We start from the raw sequence: 19853 nt of genomic DNA on the forward strand, positions 1-19853 counted from the left end.
AAAAATGGGCAAACGATATGAACAGGCACTTCACCAGAGATATTCAGGCGGCTAACAGACACATGTGGAAATGCTCAAGATCATCAGCCATTAGAGAAATGCAAATCAAAACTATAATGAGATACCATCGCACCCCAACAAGGCTAGCATTAATCCAAAATACACAAAATAATAAATGTTGGAGAGGTTGTGGAGAGACTGCAACACTTAAACACTGTTGGTGGGAATGTAAAATGGTACAACCACTTTGGAAATCGACTTGGCACTTCCTTAAATAGCTAGAAATAGAAGTACCATAAAATCCAGCAATCCCGCTCCTTGGAATATATCCTAGAGAAATAAAAGACATCACACAAATAGATATATGCACACCCTTGTTCACTGCAGCACTCTTCACGATAGCAAAAAGATGGAAACAACCTAGGTGCCCATCAGCGGATGAACAGATAAACAAATTGTAGTATAGTCATAGAATGAAATACTATGCAACGATAAAGAACAACAATGAATCCGTGAAACATAACATGGAGGGATCTGGAAGGCATTATACTGAGTGAATTTAGTCAGTTGCAAGAGGACCAATATTGTATTAGACCTGTCTTAGTCATCTAGTGCTGCTTTAACAGAAATACCACAAGTGGATGGCTTTAACAAGGAGAAATTTGTTTTCCCACAGTCTAGTAGGCTACAAATCCAAATTCATGGCATCAGCTCCAGAAGAAGGCTTTCTCTCTCAGTGGGCTCTGGAGGAAGGTCCTTGTGATGTATCAGTCTTCCCTTGGTCTGGGAGCATCTCAGCGCAGGAACCTCAGGTCCAAAGGACACGCTCTGCTTCCGGCACTGCTTTCTTGGTGGTATGAGGTTCCCAAGTCTCTCTACTCACTTCTCTCTTTTAAATCTCAAAACAGATTGGCTTGAGACACCATCTAATCTTGTAGACCTCATCAGTATAACTGCCGCTAATCTACCTTATCACATCATAGTGACAGAGTTTACAACACATAGGGAAATCACATCAGTTTACAAAATGGTACACAATCATACAGTACTGGGAATCATGACCCAGCCAAGTTGACAGATATTTTTGGGGGACACAATTCAATCCATGACAGGCCACTATTATAAGAACTCAAGAAAAGGTTTAAACACAGAAGAAAACATTCTTTGATGGTTACTAGAGTGGAGAGTGTCATGGATTGAACTGCCCCCCAAAAAGTCTGTCATCTTGGTTAGGTCATGATTCCCAATACTGTAAGATTGTCTACCATTTTGTCATCTGATGTGATTTCCCTACGTGTTGTAAATGCTGTCACTATGATGTAATAAGATGGATTAGCGGTAATTATATTGATGAGGTCTACAAGATTAGATAGTGTCTCTTTTGACATATAAAAGACAGAAGCAAGCAGAGAGACATGGGGAACCTCACACCACCAAGAAAGCAGCACCAGAAGCAGAGCGTGTCCTCTGAACCTGAGGTTTCTGCACAGAGAAGCTCCTAGACCAAGGGAAGGTTGATGACATGGGCCTTCCTCCAGAGCCAACAGAGAAAGCCTGCCCCTGGAGCTGACACCCTGAATTTGGACTTATAGACTACTAGACTGTTAGAGAATAAATTTCTCTTTTGTTAAAGCCATCCACTTGTGGTATTTCTGTTATAGCAGCACTAGATGAGTAAGACAGGGAGGGAGAGGGGTATTCACTAACTACATAGTAGACAAGAATTATCTTAGGTGAAGGGAAGGACAACACACACTACAGGGGAAGTCAGCACAACTGGAGTAAATCAAAGCTGAGAAGTTTCCTGAATACAACCAAACACTTCGAGGGACAGAGTAGCAGGGGCAGGGGTCTGGGGACCATGGTTTCAGGAGATATCTAGGTCAACTGGCATAACTAAGTTTATTAAGAAAATGTTCTGCATCCCATTTTGGTGAGTGGCATCTGGGGTCTTAAAAGCTAGCGAGCGGCCATCGAAGATGCATCAATTGTTCCCAACCCACCTGGAGCAAAGGTGAATGAATAACACCAAAGACACATGGAAAGTATTAGCCCAAGAGACATGTGATGGTTAAGATTGTGTGTCAACTTGGCTGGGCCATGATTCTCAGTGTTTATATGTGATCGCTCCCATGACTGAATATGCTGTGAGTAGGCAATCAGCTGAAAGGGAGTTTCCGTGGGGGTGTGGCCTGCATCCGAATATAAGCAGACATTCTGGCTTTTTGCTCATCTGGATCCTGCAGCTGCCTCCTGTTCATCTGACATCTGGTTCTTGGGACTTGAGCTGTCAGTTTATCTGCCAATCTTCAGATTCGATGATCTTCACAGCCTGTGAGCCAAGCCTTGCTCTGACCTGCTGATCTTGGGTTCGCCAGCCCCTGCGGCTACATGAATCGGGAGAAGCCTCTATCCTGAACCACGGAATTGGAACGTTCCAGCCTCTACAATCTCGTGAGCTGTTTCTTTGATATAAATCTCTCTGTATATATTTATATTATTTACTAATTTTGCTTCTCTAGAGAACCCAGACTAAGACAAGACAGCGCCACAAAAACCAAAGACTTCATCAGCCTGAGACCAGAAGAACTAGACGGTGCCTGGCTACCACCAATGACTGCCCTGACAAAGAACACAACAGAGAGTCCCTGATGAAGCAGGAGAAAGGTGGGGTGCAGAAATCAAATTCTAGTAAGAAGACCAGACTTAATGGTTTGTCTGAGACTGGAGGGACCCCAGAAGACATGGCCCCCAGACTCTCTGTTAGCCCAAAACTAAAACCATTCCTGAGGCCGACTCTTCAGACAAAGATTAGACTGGACTATGCAACATAAAATGATACTCATGAAGAGTGTGCTTCTTAGCTCAAGTAGATACCTGAGACTAAATGGGCAGCTCCTGTCTGGAGACGAGATGAGAAGGTAGAGAGGGTCAGGAGTTGGTTGAACGGACACAGAAAATCTAGGGCGGAAAGGAGGAGTGTGCTGTCACAGTATAGGGAGAGCAATTAGGGTCACATAACAATGTATGTATAAATTTTTGTATGAGAGACTAACTTGAATTGTAAACTTTCACTTAAAGCACAACAACTTAAAAAAAAAAAAACTCAAAAGCTGAGTTACCAAACCAAACCAAACCTGTTGCCGTCGAGTTGATTCCGACTCATAGCAACCCTGTATGACAGTGCAGAACTGCCCATAGGGCTTCTGAGGAGCAGCTGGTGGATCTGAACTGCCGACTTCTTGGACAGCAGCCGTAGCTCTTAACCACAGCACCACCAGGGCTCCAAATTACCAATAGCCTTTGACTTCCACGTTTTTTTCAGTAGTTGTTGTTCTTTTAAAATGAGCAAGTGTAAATATCATTAATTTTTTCCAGTTTCTCACTATCCCTAATGAACCCTTGTTGTTGTTCTTGTTGTGTGTCGTTGAGTCAATGCAGACTCACAGCGACCCTATAGGACAGAGCAGAACTGCCCCATAGGGCTTCCAAGGCTATAATCTTTACTGGAGCATACTGCCAGGTCTTTTGTCCTGCAGAGCCACTGGGTGGGTTTGAACTACAGACCTTTCAGTTAGCAGCTGAGGGCTTAACCACTGCACTACCAGGGCTTCTTAACGAACCCTTACTAGTTAACAACTAAATACTGTACCAGAAAAACATGCCAAAAACATTTTATTTTTCCTCTTTCTGAAATACTTGGTGGCGAGAGAACTGTCGTGCTCTCGTCCTTTCTTCAAGCTATAGGTCTCTTCTTGTTGCCTTCTCAAAGGCTCATTTCACATCTCCAAAAGGCAGTCACATGTTGAGAGTGCCCTTCCCTCCTAACCACCTACTAACTGGTTTGTCACTTTATCCCTTTTGTGGTTGAATTATTTTATGTTTGGAATTTTTTTGGGGGATGTCTTGTTTCTTCACTAATGGAATGCATGCTGACTCATAGACTGTTGGTAATTTTTTGATATGTATGATGATGTTTATAAATGTTATGTAGGACAACGTATGTCCCAGGGGACTCCTTCTCAGAATCTTCCCCACTTTCTGGCACCTATCAGAACCATTGAGCAGGAAGTACATCACAAACATGCACTTACACTGCTTTGAGCCATAAAATATCTTATTTGAATATCACCAAATCCTGGAAACCTTACCTTCTCAACAACACACACGATACAGTAAATAAACTTTCAAGCCTCATTTCGCTGTCCGGAAAGCCGAAAGGCAAAAAATGCAAAGAGCACCTGTGGGGACCGTTGAGCACGAAGAACATCACAAACGCATGCCTATACTGTTTTAACCCTGAGAATAACTCATTTACTTGAATATTTCCGAATGCCTGTAACCGTACCTTCCTGATAACACAAAGGAAGTAGTAAATTACTTACAAACCTTATCTCACTGTACAGACGCCCAAAGACACAAAAGCGCTCTCCCAGGATGCATCCGCTCACACAAATGCCTCTCAACACTCAAACGTGCTGCTGCAAAACTTCCTTGTTTTGTACATAGTTATAGAGTTACACAAGTCTCTGCTCAGATGCAAGTTATACTAAAGGGGTTCTAATGCCTTCCAGTAAACCTCAAAGGCAGAAAAAGTACTTGGTCCCTAGAGGTACCAGGGAGCATTAAAGGGTTATAAAAGCACGGTGGCCACTTTTTTACAGATCCTGGGTTATGGCTTCACTCCTGAGGCTCTCCCTCCATCCTTCATGCTATTCCTCTTGTCCGACATGCAATTTCTAATTAAGTAAGTAACTGCGGGTGAATAAGCTTATTGTTTTTGTTCTCATTAACTATCTACTTTTATTCCCAAGGTACTCTTACAGAGCAGTTAAAAATAGCTTTTGGTATGGTAGAACAAAATAGATAATACAGACAATACACATTTTTGTAGGGGTTCAAATAGCTGCTTACAAGTTCAAATAAATTTCGTAATCTGCGGTGTTGATAACGGTGTGGGGAAATGATGTACTCACAAGCAGTACAAGCTAAGTTGCGACAACTCTCTTTGAAGAGCATTTTGGTCTAAATACCAAGTTGTAAAATGCACGTACCTGTGGCCCAGCCAAGTCTACCTCTACAAATTTATCCTGAAGATGCACAAAGATATGTCACTAAAGAATTGTCTGTAGTAGAAAAAGACTAGAAACAACTTAAACATTCAGCACCAAATGGTACAGCCATACAGTGGAATACTATGCAGTCATTTTAAAAATGATGAAATAGAATAACAGCTAATGCTTGAGTGATAACCATATGCCAGGCACTCAAAGCACTTTACACATACTATTTCATTTAATTCTAACAACAATCCTATGAAATAGGAGCTATGTTTATCTCAATTTACAGTTAACCAAACTGAGGCTGAGAGGGCCAGCACTATCTCTAGTTGCTACTTACCTGTGCGAAAGGCTCTGAGAGGCAGCATCCTTAAGGACTGTAGAAAATGGCTCAGGGCAGTATTTTCACAGTGAAGGCGGCTATAATCAAGCAAAAATAAACCATTAAATATTTTTCTTAAAATTAAAGAAAAACATTAGTGGGACAATTGGCAAAATCTGAATACTGTATATAGATAATAGTATTGTATCAATGTCCATTTCCTGGTTTTGACAACTATACTGTGGTTATGTAAGAAAATATCCTTGTAGGAAAAAGGCTGAAATACTTAAAGGGCTCAAGTACTTAAAGGTAAAAGGGTGTCCAGCCTGCAACTTGCTCTCAAGTACTTTAGGAAAAAAATAGATACACACACACACATACACACATATGGAAAGAGAATAATAAAGCAAACATGGTTAACTTATGCGGAATCTGAGTAAAGGGTATTTTGGGAATTCTACACACTATCTTTATAACTTTCCTGGAAATCTGAACCTATTTCAAAATAATTTTTTTTTTTTTTTAAAGCATAAGATCAGGAAAACCGGTGCTCTTACACAAAGCCTTGTATTTTTGTGCCACAAAAGAAGGGCTTTATATAGACTTGTAAATATCTGAACCCTTACTCATGAATGAATCTAATATTTCAGGTGGCTGAAATTTTTAACAATTTAAACATTTTTACTGGGAAAAAAATGACTCAAACAATGTTGGGATATTCCAACCTACTTCAAGTCTGGTAGGCTCGACTGGTTTCGAATTTTTTGAATTATCTCTTGTGGGATTCCTAATTTGACAGAGTGAAGAGGTTTCAAGTGTTCTGAGAGAAAAGTATCAATTATTTTCATAGCTTTTGGCTATAAGAAAGTATTTGATTCAGTTTGTTTCTCTTTTTTGTTGCATCTTCACCTGGGGAAATCAGATTCATCCCCCACGGGCAATAAATGACTACGCCAACAAACAAATCAATAAAGAAATTTTAGTTAAAAATTGGTTTGTCTCTTAATCAAAAGCAAAAATCTCACTTTTCATTTCAGATAACACCAGTTTCCCCAAATATTAACCTGAAATCTAAAGTGTTTACTTTTTCCTTGGAGCACTTTTATGTTAGAGTAATTTACTCTATTATAAACATCTAAATTGATATTTTTATAAAATAAAAAACTGTATTCAGGACTTTCATACAATATTTACTTTCATGGATATTTAGTCAGTCTGTCATATATAGATATGCTGTAAACATGATCCAATTTAGATACATTTTTTCACATGAAATTTCCTTGACTTAAAAACCTGTTCACAGCATGGTGCTAATGTGGCTAATATGATGAGTCTGATCCTCCTATAGGCAAACTAGGTTTGTGTGGAGAAAAACCATTTTGCCACTGTAAAAATGGCACGGAGGCAGCATCTGACATCCTGTAACTTCACAAAGAGGAAGGAGAATAAAGAACAACAGCCCAAGGCTGATTCCTATGAGGAGGAGGTCGGACATGCCTCCTCTCTAAGCCTTCTTTACCAATTCTGACACCAATCATTCCTTCCACGGCACTCTCTACTTCTCTGCTAGGTTTGGTAATTCATTGCAAACTCACAGACAATACTCACAATTATGGGGTTTATTAGGGAAGTAACAGGTTACAATTCAGGTTAAGGAACTCAGGATACAGTTCTTCTAACAGGACAGCCTCTTTCTAGCCGTGTCCGCTGGCATGCCTCTCTGGACCTCGGCATCTGCCCTGCTTGGGCAACTGTTACAAAGCTCCTTTAGCTCTGCCAGTAAGTGCCCCGAGGCACGCCTCTCTGCTAGCAAGCCTCGGCCCCAAGCCTCTCAGCTCTAGCTCCCTGGGTCAGCAATCCTAGCTCTACCAAGTGACCAGAGGCACCCTACTCTGCCAGCAAGCCTCATGCCTGAAGACACTCAGCTTTCTTGCTCCATGGGCCAGGAAGCCCACTGCACCATCTCCTGCCAGTCTTTCCTGCCACCGCTTCTCGCAGTCTTCAGTGTTAGTTCTGTCGCTGGCTCAGTCTCCTGGTTCCAGGAGCTTCTCAGCACAGGGATCCCGGATCCAAAAGATGTGCTTCGCTCTTGGCCCTTCTTCCTTGGTGGTGGTGAGATCCCTTCTCTGCTCTGGAATTGGCTCTCTTTTAAGCCTAGTGGAATGGCAAAACTGACCAATTTCCTTGGTGGTCCACAATTATCTTATCTGCACTGTCCCCACCCAAGCACCCTAATCATCGGAAACCCTGGTGGTATAGTGGTTAAGTGCTACGGCTGCTAACCAAAAGGTCAGCAATTCGAATTCACCAGGTGCTCCTTGGAAACTCTATGGGGCAGTTCTACTCTGTCATATAGGGTCGCTATGAGTCGGAATTGACTTGATGGCAACAGGTTTGGGGTTTTGTTTTTTTTTTTAAGGCCAGATGGATGTGTAGCTACTAATACAAAGAAGTGCATTTTGGTATATGAGAGTGCATTCAACATTGAACTGCGCACATCTCTTAGACTGGATACTCCCACTACAAAAGCCAAAAGTCTAAAACCCTGATTTCCAAACAGAATTACAGCAGAGAGCATAAAAACTGACTAAATTAGGGTACACTGAAGTGTTCTGTATGTCACTGCATTGTGTGTTCCAGAATACTGAACCCCTTATTACTGGATCATTTCTTCACTGCTCAGCATCTGACAATTTGTCAATCAGTCCCCACATGGTTGGTCCTTTCCAACCTCTCATCCTCACTCACGCTTCTTGCCACTCCTTGTTGTTGTTGTTAGGTGCCATCAAGTTGCTTCTGACTCATAGCGACCCTATGTACAACAGAACGAAACACTCCCCAGTCCTGCGTTATTCTCACAATTGTTGTTATGTATTAGCCCACTGTTGCAGCCACTGTGTCAATCCATCTCGTTGAGGGTCTTCCCCTATTTCGCTGACCCTCTACTTTACCAAGCATGATGTCCTCTTTCAGGGACTAGTCCCTTCTGATAACATGTCCAAAGTATGTGAGATGAAGTCTTGCCATTCTTGCTTCTAAGAGCATTCTGGCTGTACTTCTTCCAAGACAGATTTGTTCTCTCTTCTGGCAGCCCATGGTATATTCAGTATTCTTCACCAACACCATAATTCAAAGGCATCAATTCTTCTCCGGTCTTCCTTATTCATTGTCCAGCTTTCACACGTATACGAGGCGATTAAAAACACCATGGCTTGGGTCAGGCGCACCTTAGTCCTTCAAATGACATCTTTGCTTTTCAACACTTTAAAGAGGTCTTTTGAAGCAGATTTGCCCAATGCAATGTGTTGTTTGATTTTCTGACTGCTGCCTCCAGAGGTGCTGATTGTGGATCCAAGTAAAATGAAATCCTTGAAAACTTTAATCTTTTCTCCATTTATCATGATATTGCTTATTGGTCCACTTGTGAGGATTTCTGTGCGATGTTGAGGTGTAATCCATACTGAAGGCTGTCGGCTTTGATTTTCATAAGTGCTTCAAGAGTTCTTCACTTTCAGCAAGCAAGGTTGTGTCATCTACATAACACAGGTTGTTAATGCATCTTCCTCTAATCCTGATGCCCTGGTCTTCTTCATACAGTCCAGCTTCTTGGATTATTTGCTCAGCATACAGATTAAATACGTATGGTGAAAGGACATAACTCTGACACACACCTTTCCTGACTTTAAACCATGCAGTATCCCCTTGCTTCTGTTCCAACAACCGCCTCTTGGTCTGTGTACAGGTTCCTCATGAGCACAATTAAGTATTCTGGAATTCCCATTCTTTGACGTCTCATCCATAATTTGTTATGATCCACACAGTCAAGTGCCTTTGCATAGTCAATAAAACACAAGTAAACATCTTTCTGGTATTCTCTGCTTTCAGACAAAATCCATCTAACATCAGCAATGATATCCCTCATTCCACGTTCTCTTTCTGAATCCATCTCGAATTTTTGGCAGTTCCCTGTTGATGTACTGCTGCAACCACTTTTGAACAGTCTTCAGCAAAATTTTACTTGCGCATGATATTAACGATATTGTTCGATAATTTCTGCATTTGGTTGGATCACCTTTCTTTAGAATAGGCACAAATACGGATCTCTTTCAGTCAGTTGGCTGTCTTCCAAATTTCTTGGTATAGACAAGTGAGCACTTCCAGTGCTGCATCCGTTTGCTGAAACATCTCAATCGGTATTCCGTCAATTCCTGGAGCTTTGTTTTTTCACCAATGCCTTCAGTGCAGCTTGGACCTCTTCCCTCAGTACCATCAACTGTTGATCACATCCTACCTTTTTGGTACAGTGACTCTGTGTATTCCTTCCATCTTCTTTCCTGAGGTACTACTGCCCATACTTGCCCGACCTAAGAGTCTCCCTGGGGCGCTTGTAAAAAATACATTTGCCAGGTCCCCAACCTACATCTACTGAATCTGAATTTGGTGACAGGGTAGGATTATAGCTGGAAATCTCTGTTTTTAATAAATATCTCAGTCCATAAAAAAACTCACTCTTTTATCAAACAAGCATGGGAAATACTGCCCTAAATTATTATCCCAGATGTTGCTTTTTCTTATCACCCATCTATCACACACCACCCAGTTACTGAAAAACTTCCCCACAATGAGGCTTTCATCTACACGTCTCACAGACACTGCTTTACTTAAAGTCATGAAGATGTTATCTTTTGGGGTTTTAGTGTATCAATGTACTTTCTATCTATATAACACTTTTGAAAATTAAGAGTTCTTCTTATTGTACCCAAATCCTAAACCCTCCCACCTACTGCACCTAAATCTAGTCTTAGCTACCTACGCTGATACTAATATATGGCTTTTTTTTTTCCTTCCTTTTTTAGTGATGGTGAGGGAGGGACATTCTCCTCATCAATATTAAAAAAATATGTTTTAGGAAAGTCATTTTTTAGTCTTTCCAATTCACAACACAGTTTAGATGACTCAAATGGCCTCCCCCATAATAACACTGAAACCACACACAACCTCTTGCCCAAAACCTGTTAACACCACACTACAGAAGTCCCATCCTGACAGGGCTACACCATTCCTTAATAGTTATGGTATGATGGGAGAGTGAAGCTTTCACATCAAAGCCAACGACAGTTTCTGATCCCTCTCAGACCAAATCAGCGATCTTTTACTCTCCAAAATTAAAATGATGACAGTCACTTCCGGTCACCGGGCAAGCTTTGATCAAATGAACCCTGCCGGAAACACAAAAGTACAGCGCGTCTCTCAAACCTTAGCTCTTTGAAGTTGACACCAAGCAGCTGACTCTGAGTCACAGCTACCAGCATTTTAATTCATTTTCCCAGAGTCCAGATGCTCCCAAACTATTTCTGGATAATAACTGCCCTTCCCGTGGGCAGCCTGAGGGAGAGGGCCTTGGGTGAGAGACAGGTACCTGGGTCAGGGTTCCGGCTCTACTATCAACTGGCTGGGCGAACTTGAGCAAGTCCTTCCCTCTCTCAGGGCCTCAATTTCGTCAACTCCAAAACGACAGAGCTGGATGGGGATGACCCCTCAGGTCCTTTCCAGCTCTAAGAACCTAGGAGCTGGGGATCACCAGGGCAACCAAGATGCCAATTCTATAACAGACTATTTTGAAATTACCGAATCCAATCCTCTAGCTTCAAAGACGAAGAACTGGAAGTGAAAACCGCCTGACTCCCACTCCAGCGCTCTCTCCACACACACGCCGCCGGTTCCACGAACAGAAATCCCTGAGAAATAGGCGTCCAGCCCTGCCTCGACTCTAGTGACGCGCAGCAGCCTATTCAATCTGATTTTGTTTTGTCCCTTATGCACTTTACCTACCTGGCCAGGGCAAAGCGAAAGTGCTTACGCCAGACTCTAACTAAACCCGGTTCGCCCTACGGGGCCGCAGTCGCACCTGCTCCCGAGCTTGAGGTGACCGTGGCTCCGTCTCCACCCGAGTTCTCCTCAGAGAAGCTTGCGATAGAGAACCGATTCCTGTCTCCCGACACCAACTTGGCCCAGGCCTCCCTCCACCCTAAACCTGCCTCCTCGCGCAGCTGTACCTGCTCTGCAACGGCGTGACCCCGCGCAGCAACCGCAGACACCACGGCCCCACAGACGTCGCCATCTTGTCTCTTCCTCCTCGGCGGGCCACGCCCCCCATTCAGACGCCGGGCCCGCTCGTAACGTCACGCACCACCGATCTCCCAAGACCAATGAAGAGCGCGAATTGTCGGGGGGGGCGGAGCCAACTAAACACGGCACAAGGGATGCTGATCCCGCACTTCTGCCTAGTGTTTCAGGCGGTTCTCTGGGCGCAGGGCTGTGAGTTCTCTTTCTTCCCCCTGGCGTACGCTTCCGCGTGGGCCTGGAAAACCTCAGTCACCCAGCGTCCGAGAATGTCGTTCAACTGACCTAACTCGTTTATTTTACTGATGGGGAAACCGAGACCCGCCACGACTCAGCTAGCATGTATTAGGTGCTTCCTAAGTGCGAGGCCCTTATCTGAGAACTTTGCATGGTGTCCTGTCATTCTTCCCTCCCACCGCTGTACTGCAGGGAGACAAGAGGCAAGGAATCTTGAGTCACCTGGAAATACAACTAGTCAACCTAGGTGCCTGGTGTGCTGGTGCTAGCTCCTGCAAAGGTTCATGGTGCAGGCACAATTTCAAGAGCCAATGTGGCCCTCAGTTTTAAGGGAGTCTTTAAGTACCTTTTTACTAACTACTGACTAGAGACGGCAGCTAGTCCTGAGACATTATCCCCATCTTACAGATGAGGAAACCCAGGCTCAGAGAGGTCAAGCAACATGCACAAAGGCACATTACTATACAGAGTCAGAATTTAAACCCAAGTCTCTGCTCCATGATCTAAACATTCTTTTAACCCTTTGTCTAGAATCTGGTTGAATTTGGGTCCAAAAAGCAAAGAACTACAGCTCTAGGTTTCCTTCTGCTAAGCTGCTGTCACAGTTAGTGGTCTTCACCCGGCATTTGACACAGGAGGAGGAATATGCGGTGCCTGGTGCCTGCAGTTATTTCTCTGTGCTTACGTGAGTTCAGCCAGGGCATAGCAATCCTATGGATCATAATGGTCCCATCCCGTTGTGCATAGGGTCACCATGAGTCAGGGAACGATTCTACAACAGCTAACAACAACAAGGGCATAACCAGCCCCTGATATAGTTGTTGGGTGCTGTCAAGTTGATTTTCAACTCATAGCAACACCATGTCATAGAGTAGAACTGCCCCATAGGGTTTTCTAGAATGTAATCTTCATGGAAACAGATCACCAGGTCTTTCTCCTGGAGATGCTGGGTGGTTCGAACTGCCAGCCTTTCAGTTAGCAGCCAAGTGTTTAACCATTGTGCCACCAAGGCTCCTTAACCAGCCCCTACAGGGAGCATAATAGACATCAGGTTTGGTATGGGAAGAAGAACCTGCTGTGGTTTTTCACACATCCAAAAATAAAAAAAAAGTATAGAACTGGTTTTACTATCTGACAGTAGTAACTCAAAATCAAGGGGAAAAATTATTTCAAAGTTAAGTGCATTTAACCTCTGTGATTTTACTAATCAGAATCTCAGCAACTGCCCAGCAGCGGCTTCTTCATGTCTTCCCAACCTTGGGTGTCCCTGCTGGGTCACAGCCTGCCCAGCAATCTGCCTTTCCTTTCCTTAGGGTAATTCTCTTTGGGACAGAGCTCAAATCCCGCAGAGCCCTTGACAATAAGGAGATGAGACTGGAGGGGGACTTAAAACTGCTGAGGTAGGCCAGGGAGATAGAGGCTGTGACAGGTGCCCCTAAAAGACCTGTCAAGGGAGCCCAGCAGTAAAAACAAGTTTGGGAAGACGAAAACACCCCCAAACACTGAAAATCAAAGGTGTCAAAACAAAAAGCAGAGACAAAGGACTATCCAACCTTTGAAATAGATGCAGACTATGTTGTCAAATGTGCAACCAGTTGCCCAAAGAGAGTTGCCAATACCCAGTGCCTTGCCCAAGTAGAAGCTGAGGCCATTGCTATTTAAAGCTTGCCAAGATCCACCTGAGATGATGTTAACAAATAATACTAAGCTCTTTCAAGTTTCCTTATTGCCACTCTGCACCAATTTAAAAGGGAAAAAAGTGCCAAATACAGAGGTTTCTCTAATCTAGGATTGAGTGAATAAGTAAATATATTGTGGATAATGAAAAGCAGGTTTCCCACTGTCAGAAAAGGGAGTTACAACTATAGGAAAGGGGATAAGCTAAAATGAACAGGATGGAAGATATCAGTATGAACTCATGGCATTTAATGTCTTATACAGATTTAGTACAGAAATAGGTGTGTGTGTGTGTGTGTGTGTTTCCTAGCTTTGTCCACTGAGAAGACCTAAAAGTCATTATACCCCAGTAGCAATAAACCACCTAACACTCAGATCTTGGTTTCTGACTACTGTTTTCCAATAAAAGGAACCAGAGATCCTTGAAAAAATGGCTAATTTCAGGTCTGGGAATCAGGGCAAGGAAAGTACAAGATGAGCCTTAAACATACAGTGATGTAAGTAAGAAAATGTTCAAAAATAAAAGGGAAATGTTAAAAGAACACAGGAGCCATTTTGTAGGGGCTTCCATTAGCTAAATCTAGGACAATGTGAGCAACAAAATGAATAATGATAGAAATAGAATGTAACCCAAAGAATAAAATAAGAATCCATTAACACCATTGCTATCAGGTCGATTCTGACTCTTAGAGACCCTATAGGACAGAGTAGAACTGCCCCATAGAGTTTCCAGGGAGCAACTGGTAGATGGGAACTGCACAACAAGAACAACAACATAAATAAATAAGAGAGAGAATTACAATTAACACAGAAGGACTGAGAAAAATCCACTTAGCAAAAATGGCAGTAATAGTTAAGGCAAGAATTATTCATGTTTACTAAAATTAGTGGGTGAAAGTATAGTGAGAAATAGGATGTTTACAAAGTCTCAGGCTATCCTCCCCACAAGGTACTTATTGTTTACAAAGGGTAAGTAGCTTTATAATGGAGAAGCTTGGCCTGAACCAGATGATCAAAGTTAACCTCACGGTAACAGTATCAAGAAGAACACAATAGCACTTTTGTGATATCCCGCCAAAAATGCATTGTTGTTGTTACGTGCCCTAAAGTCGGTTCCAACTCACAGCAACCGGATAAGACAGGGTAGAACTGCCCCATAGGGTTTCCAAGGAGTGGCTGGTGGATTCCAACTGCCGACCTTTTGGTTAGCAGCCAAGCTCTTAACTACTGCACCACCAGGGCATAGTCTGAACCAAGTCATGAGGAAACATCAGATAAACCCAAATTGAGATATATTTTACAAGATAACTCACCTGTACTATTTCAAAATCTCAGTTATAAAAGGCTGAGGAACTGTTCCAAATTAAAGGACCCTCAAGAAACGTAACAACTATATTTACAACAACAACAACAAAAACAGTAGCTGCTGAGGCTGCTTGTGTACAACCAAATACCTCATGGGATTTGGTTCTTTGATTTGGAGTTTAAGGGTCATGATTCCATGGGACATCCCAGTTAATTGGCCTAATAACGTGGTTAGTACTTCTGTTCTACTTCCTAGTTTGTTGCAAGTGGCCATCCAAAGCAGAACAATTGGTCTCTATTCTCCTAGAGCAACAGAGGAAGAAGGAGAGTCAGGAATAGGAGGAGGACATGGAAAGTATGTCTAATTGCCTCCATGAACAACTGCCTCCTTTGCCAGAAGAACAGAAGAACTGGATGGCGTCCAGCTACCATTACTGAACGTTTTGCTAAAAGATGCTGTAGAGGAATCCTGATCAAAAAGGGGGGAATGCAGAACAAAATTTCAAATTCTCATGGAATCCAAAATTTCTGGTGCCACTGAGGCTAGACGAACTCCTGAAACTATTGTCCTGAGATAAGCTTTAAAACTTAAATCAGAAATATCCTCTGAAGTCTTCTTAAAACCAAACAATAGTTTAGCTTAACTAGTAAAGAATGTCTGCTTGAGCATCGTGCTCTTTTAAGATCTATCTATATGGGATCAAAATGACAACAGCAACTCAAAAGATTAGACAGGAAACTTAGGGGGCAGTGAGTTTATGTTAATGGGGGAGAAACAACTCAGAAAAGGAGGGTGACAATGGCTGCACAACATGAAAAATGTAATGAATGTCACTGAATTAATTGTACATGTAGAAACTGTTGAATTGGTGTATATTTTGTAGTGTATATTCTCAACAATAATAACAACAACAAATAAATTATTAAAAACAAAAAACCTAACAGCTTAATGTAGCATTAGGGGCAACTGAACAGTGCCCTTAATGTCATCCTGGATTGGGTCCTGGACCAGAAAATAAGGACATAAGCAGCCAACTGGTGAAATCTGAGTAAGGGCTGTAGATTAGAGAATACCATTTTATCAATATTAATGTCCTCATTTTGAGAACTGCACAGGGTTAAAGAGGCATCATGTCTGCAACTACAGACCCTCAAACATTTCAAAAACAAAATTGGGTAGCTCAACTGATAAACAAGGAGAATGGTAATTAATATGTTGAGGAAGAATCTGGGTGAAAAGTGTATGGGAATTCTTTTTACTATTTCTGCAACTTTTTTATAAGTCTGAAATTATTTTAAAATAAAAACATTTTTAAATGATCTAAAAATCAAAAGTAAGAAATAAAGTAGTTCTTACATGAAAAAAAAATACGTTGGGTATCTAACGTGTCAGTTCCCGTGCTGGGGAGATGGTGAACAAGACAGGCCAAGTCCTTGTCCTTGGAGAGATTACAGCTGATGGGGAACTGCAGACACCAAAGTGACTGCAGTGTGTGGTGGGGAGAAAAAGGGGGAAAAAGCTGCTCGTCTGCATCCAGGAACTGGTCTGACATGTTGGCAGGTGTTTGCCTGGCACTCACAGTGAGGCCGTATTATTCTTCTTTCAGATAAAAACAATCTCATAGAACACCACCATCAGACAAAGTCACTCTGACACCATGGCAAAGTGAGACAGAACAAGGCTACAGACAAAAACAAGATCACTGGGCAATCCACTCAAACATTCCCTTCTTTCAGCTAATATGAGTGGCTGCTGCTTCTTTGCCAACTACGGCTTTATCCTCCCTCTAGTCTGCCCTCGCTATAGATAAGATGTATTGAGATACCCAATCATAGAACTATCCCTGCTCTCTGACAGCACTCAATCTAGAGCAACCCTGTACTTCCTTTGACTCTCCCCCAAATCACCCACCGAAAGTCCAAATCCTATAATAATTCTAACACCCTCTTTCACACTCCACTGTTCCCCATGGTAGACGGCCTCCCTTGCTTCGAGGAGTAATAAATCCAACTTGTTAGATTATAGATGTGTTCACAGTGGACTTTGGCTGGAGGACACTGACAAGCACATCAATATTTTGAAAGAAGAAGTACGGAGTACTCTTGTTGTTGTTATTAACTGCCATTGAGTTGGCCTCCTGACTCATGGCCACACCATGCACAACAGAACAAAACACTGCCTGGTCCTGCACCACCCCCATGATCGGTTGTGGATCAGAGGGTTTTCATTGGCTGATTTTTGGAAGTAGATAGCCAGGTATTTCTTCCTAGTCTGTCTTAGTCGGAAGCTCTGCTAAAACCTATTCAGCATCATAGCAACACACAAGCCTGTGCTGACAGATGGGTGGTTTCTACGCATGAGGTGAATTGGCTGGGAATCGAACCTAGGTGTCCTGCAGGGAAGGTGAGAATTCTACCACAGAACTAGAACTTCAGACTCTAAGCCTAGACTTGTCCATCTATCTCAACAGGGGGGACTCTCTCAATTGATGGCCTGACCCCATGGCCTCATTCTTGTCAAATTTGAATCACTCTTTGGATGTAAGTGTTGTGTGGCCACTACTGTTGTACAAAGAAGTCCTTGGCAGAGATCAGAATTTTAGAATCCTCTTTAAATGAGAGATCTGAAGGTATCACTCCTTTCTCTTGTTGGCTGCCAGCCAACTCCAAGTCAAAACTGAGGCCTGGGATAGCCACGTGTATAAGCACTCAATAGATTGTCCTCTTATTAGCCATAAATCCTGGTCCAATTTTATGCCCTCCACCCCTTTTCCATTTTCATTTCTTGAATGCTTCTAATTTGTTATTTTATTGTCATTTATGCATGTGTCCATCTTAAACCCTTTCTGCAACAGAGCAGGATATGTATAAATCAAATTTTAAGCATGCTATGGTACCACACAGATCAAATTGACGTGACATTGATACATGGGCTGCAAGCAAATGCCAGCAATTTCATCAGTATGTGGCTGCCGGCCACTCACTGCTTGTCTAGAGCAAAGAAGGCTTCCCTTAGCTCCTGCAAGAAAAGGATGTCCAGTTCTCTGCCCCTGGGGTGGCACTTTTACCCTGGCTAACTAGCCTGCCATGAATTCTCTTCTGTCTGGAAATAACAGACTGTAGGGTTTGCCTCCTCTTCCCCTGGATGACTGTGTTTCCTTGCAAAATAGATTTGCAAAACCAATATATGCAAGACAGCAAGCTAGATCCCGTAAGGGAATGCAGACACTCATGAGAGCATAAAAAATTTTATAATGTTCAGAACTTATCTGTGGCCATTGTCACCAACTGAGCCCAGGCCACCATCTCTCACCAGGATGGTGAAGAGATCTCTCTTCTTATCCTCTTGCCTCCTTCCAAACCACTGTACATGGCTGACTAATCTTCCTCTTGCTGTCCTTCCTTTATATATCTTCTTAAGTAAAAAGACCATACTACAGCAATAAATAGTAAATATCTCATCACCCAATTTCCTTCCTTGGAGGTTACCACTATAGCAGTGTCTTAGTTATCTAGTGCTGCTATAACAGAAATATCACAAGTGGATGGCTTTAACAAACAGAAATTTATTCTCTCGCAGTTTAGGAGGCTAGAAGTCCGTATTCAGGGCACCAGCTCCAGGGGAAGGCTTTTTGTCTCTGTTGGCTCTGGGAGAAGGTCCTTGTCATCAATCTTCCCCTGGTCTAGGAGCTTCTCAGCGCAGGGACCCAGGGTCCAAAGGACGTGCTCCACTCCTGGCTCCTTTTGCTTGGTGGTAGGAGGTCCCTCTCCTCTTTGCTTGCTTCTCTCTTTTATATCTCAAAAGAGATTGACTCAAGATACAACCTACTCCTGTAGATTGTGTCCTGCCTCATTAACATAGCTACCTCTAATCCTGCCTCATTGACATCACAGAGGTTAGAATTTACAACACATAGGATAATTATATCAGATCACAAAATGGAGGACAATCATACAATATGGGGAATCATGGTCTACACAAATTTTGGGGGGATACAATTCAATCCATAACATTTCACCCTTTGGTCCCCTCCAAATTCATGTCCTTGGCACATGTAAAACACTTTCACCCTATCAAATCATCCCAAACTGACTTAAATCAACTCCAAGTTCAAATTCCATCTTGGGGCAAAATTCCTCTTCATCTGTGAAATCTAGAATACAAGTTATCTGCTTCCAAAGTGCAATGGTGGAACAGGCACAAGGGAGATACTTCCATTACAAACGGGAGAAACTGGAGGAAAAGAAGAGACACCCTGAATTTGGACTTTTAGCTTACTTTGACTGTGAGGAAATAAACTTCTCTTCGTTAAAACCATCCACTTGTGGTACTTCTGTTAGAGCAGCACTAGATGACTAAGACAGAATTTGGTACTGAGAGAGTGGGGTGCTGCTCTAATAGATACCTAAAATGTGGAAGTGGTTTTGAAACTGTGAATGGATAGAGGTGTGGCAGTGACAGAGGACCAGCAGCAGCAGAGAACCTCCAGCAGCAGAGAAGCAGCAGCAGCAGAGAACCAACAGCCGCAGAACCGGGAGACCAGTGCAAGGGCATGGCACTGGAGCCGACCCATGGAGCGAGAGGACTGAGTGCCTGTGCGCGGGAGGCTTCCTGGTGGAGTGGGGTGCCTCCGGGCACTTACCCGTGGAGCTGCAGAGCTTTGGAACACTAGCCCCAGCAGGGCAGATGTGGGCGTGAGGTGCGAAGAGCCAAGAGACCAAGAAACCAGAAAACAAGCTGAAGAGACAAGGGACACAAGAAACTGAGCTCCCTCAGTCTCAAAAGGTATGGCCATGACCTCAGGGGTTTCAAAGGGTGGAGCCATAGCCTCTGGTGTTTCTAAGGGTGGAGTTGTCACTCCGATGGAGTAGGAGAATGGTGCGCCTAAAGCCAAGGGAGCAGAGTTGCTGTCCCAGGAGGCCTGGAAGGCGGAGCTGAAGCCCAAGGCTGAAGGGCCTCCACTCAAAATCCAGAGACTGTGGCCAACACCTAGAGTCTGGAGGGGAAGGCTATTGTGTAAATTGTCTCAGAGAACAGAGGATTATTTTCAAAGCCTTGAGGGCTAATGTAATGTGTTCTGCTGACTTGCTTGGTGCCTGTTATCACTTCTTTTCCTCTAGTTTCTCCC

At 43.0% G+C, this 19853-nt stretch overlaps 1 protein-coding gene across 2 annotated transcripts in view; it reads right to left on the bottom strand.

The window, feature by feature from the left end:
• Positions 1-19853, bottom strand: part of PISD (phosphatidylserine decarboxylase) — a 71831-nt gene that overhangs the window by 39212 nt on the left and 12766 nt on the right. The window contains exons 1-2 of one of the 2 annotated variants that reach the window (XM_004378971.2): positions 11439-11562; positions 5401-5480 (exon numbers count right to left, since the gene is read on the bottom strand). In XM_004378971.2, coding sequence (XP_004379028.1) covers positions 5401-5480; positions 11439-11539 — 181 coding nt within the window. In that variant the 5' untranslated portion in view covers positions 11540-11562. Of the gene's footprint in view, positions 1-5400; positions 5481-11438; positions 11563-19853 lie in introns of those variants that run through there. The other variant, XM_023733711.1, reaches the window with a different exon arrangement.

This window comes from Trichechus manatus, unplaced genomic scaffold (assembly GCF_000243295.1).
Source record: "Trichechus manatus latirostris isolate Lorelei unplaced genomic scaffold, TriManLat1.0 scaffold00061, whole genome shotgun sequence".
In the NCBI taxonomy this organism is placed as follows: Eukaryota; Metazoa; Chordata; class Mammalia; order Sirenia; family Trichechidae; genus Trichechus; species Trichechus manatus.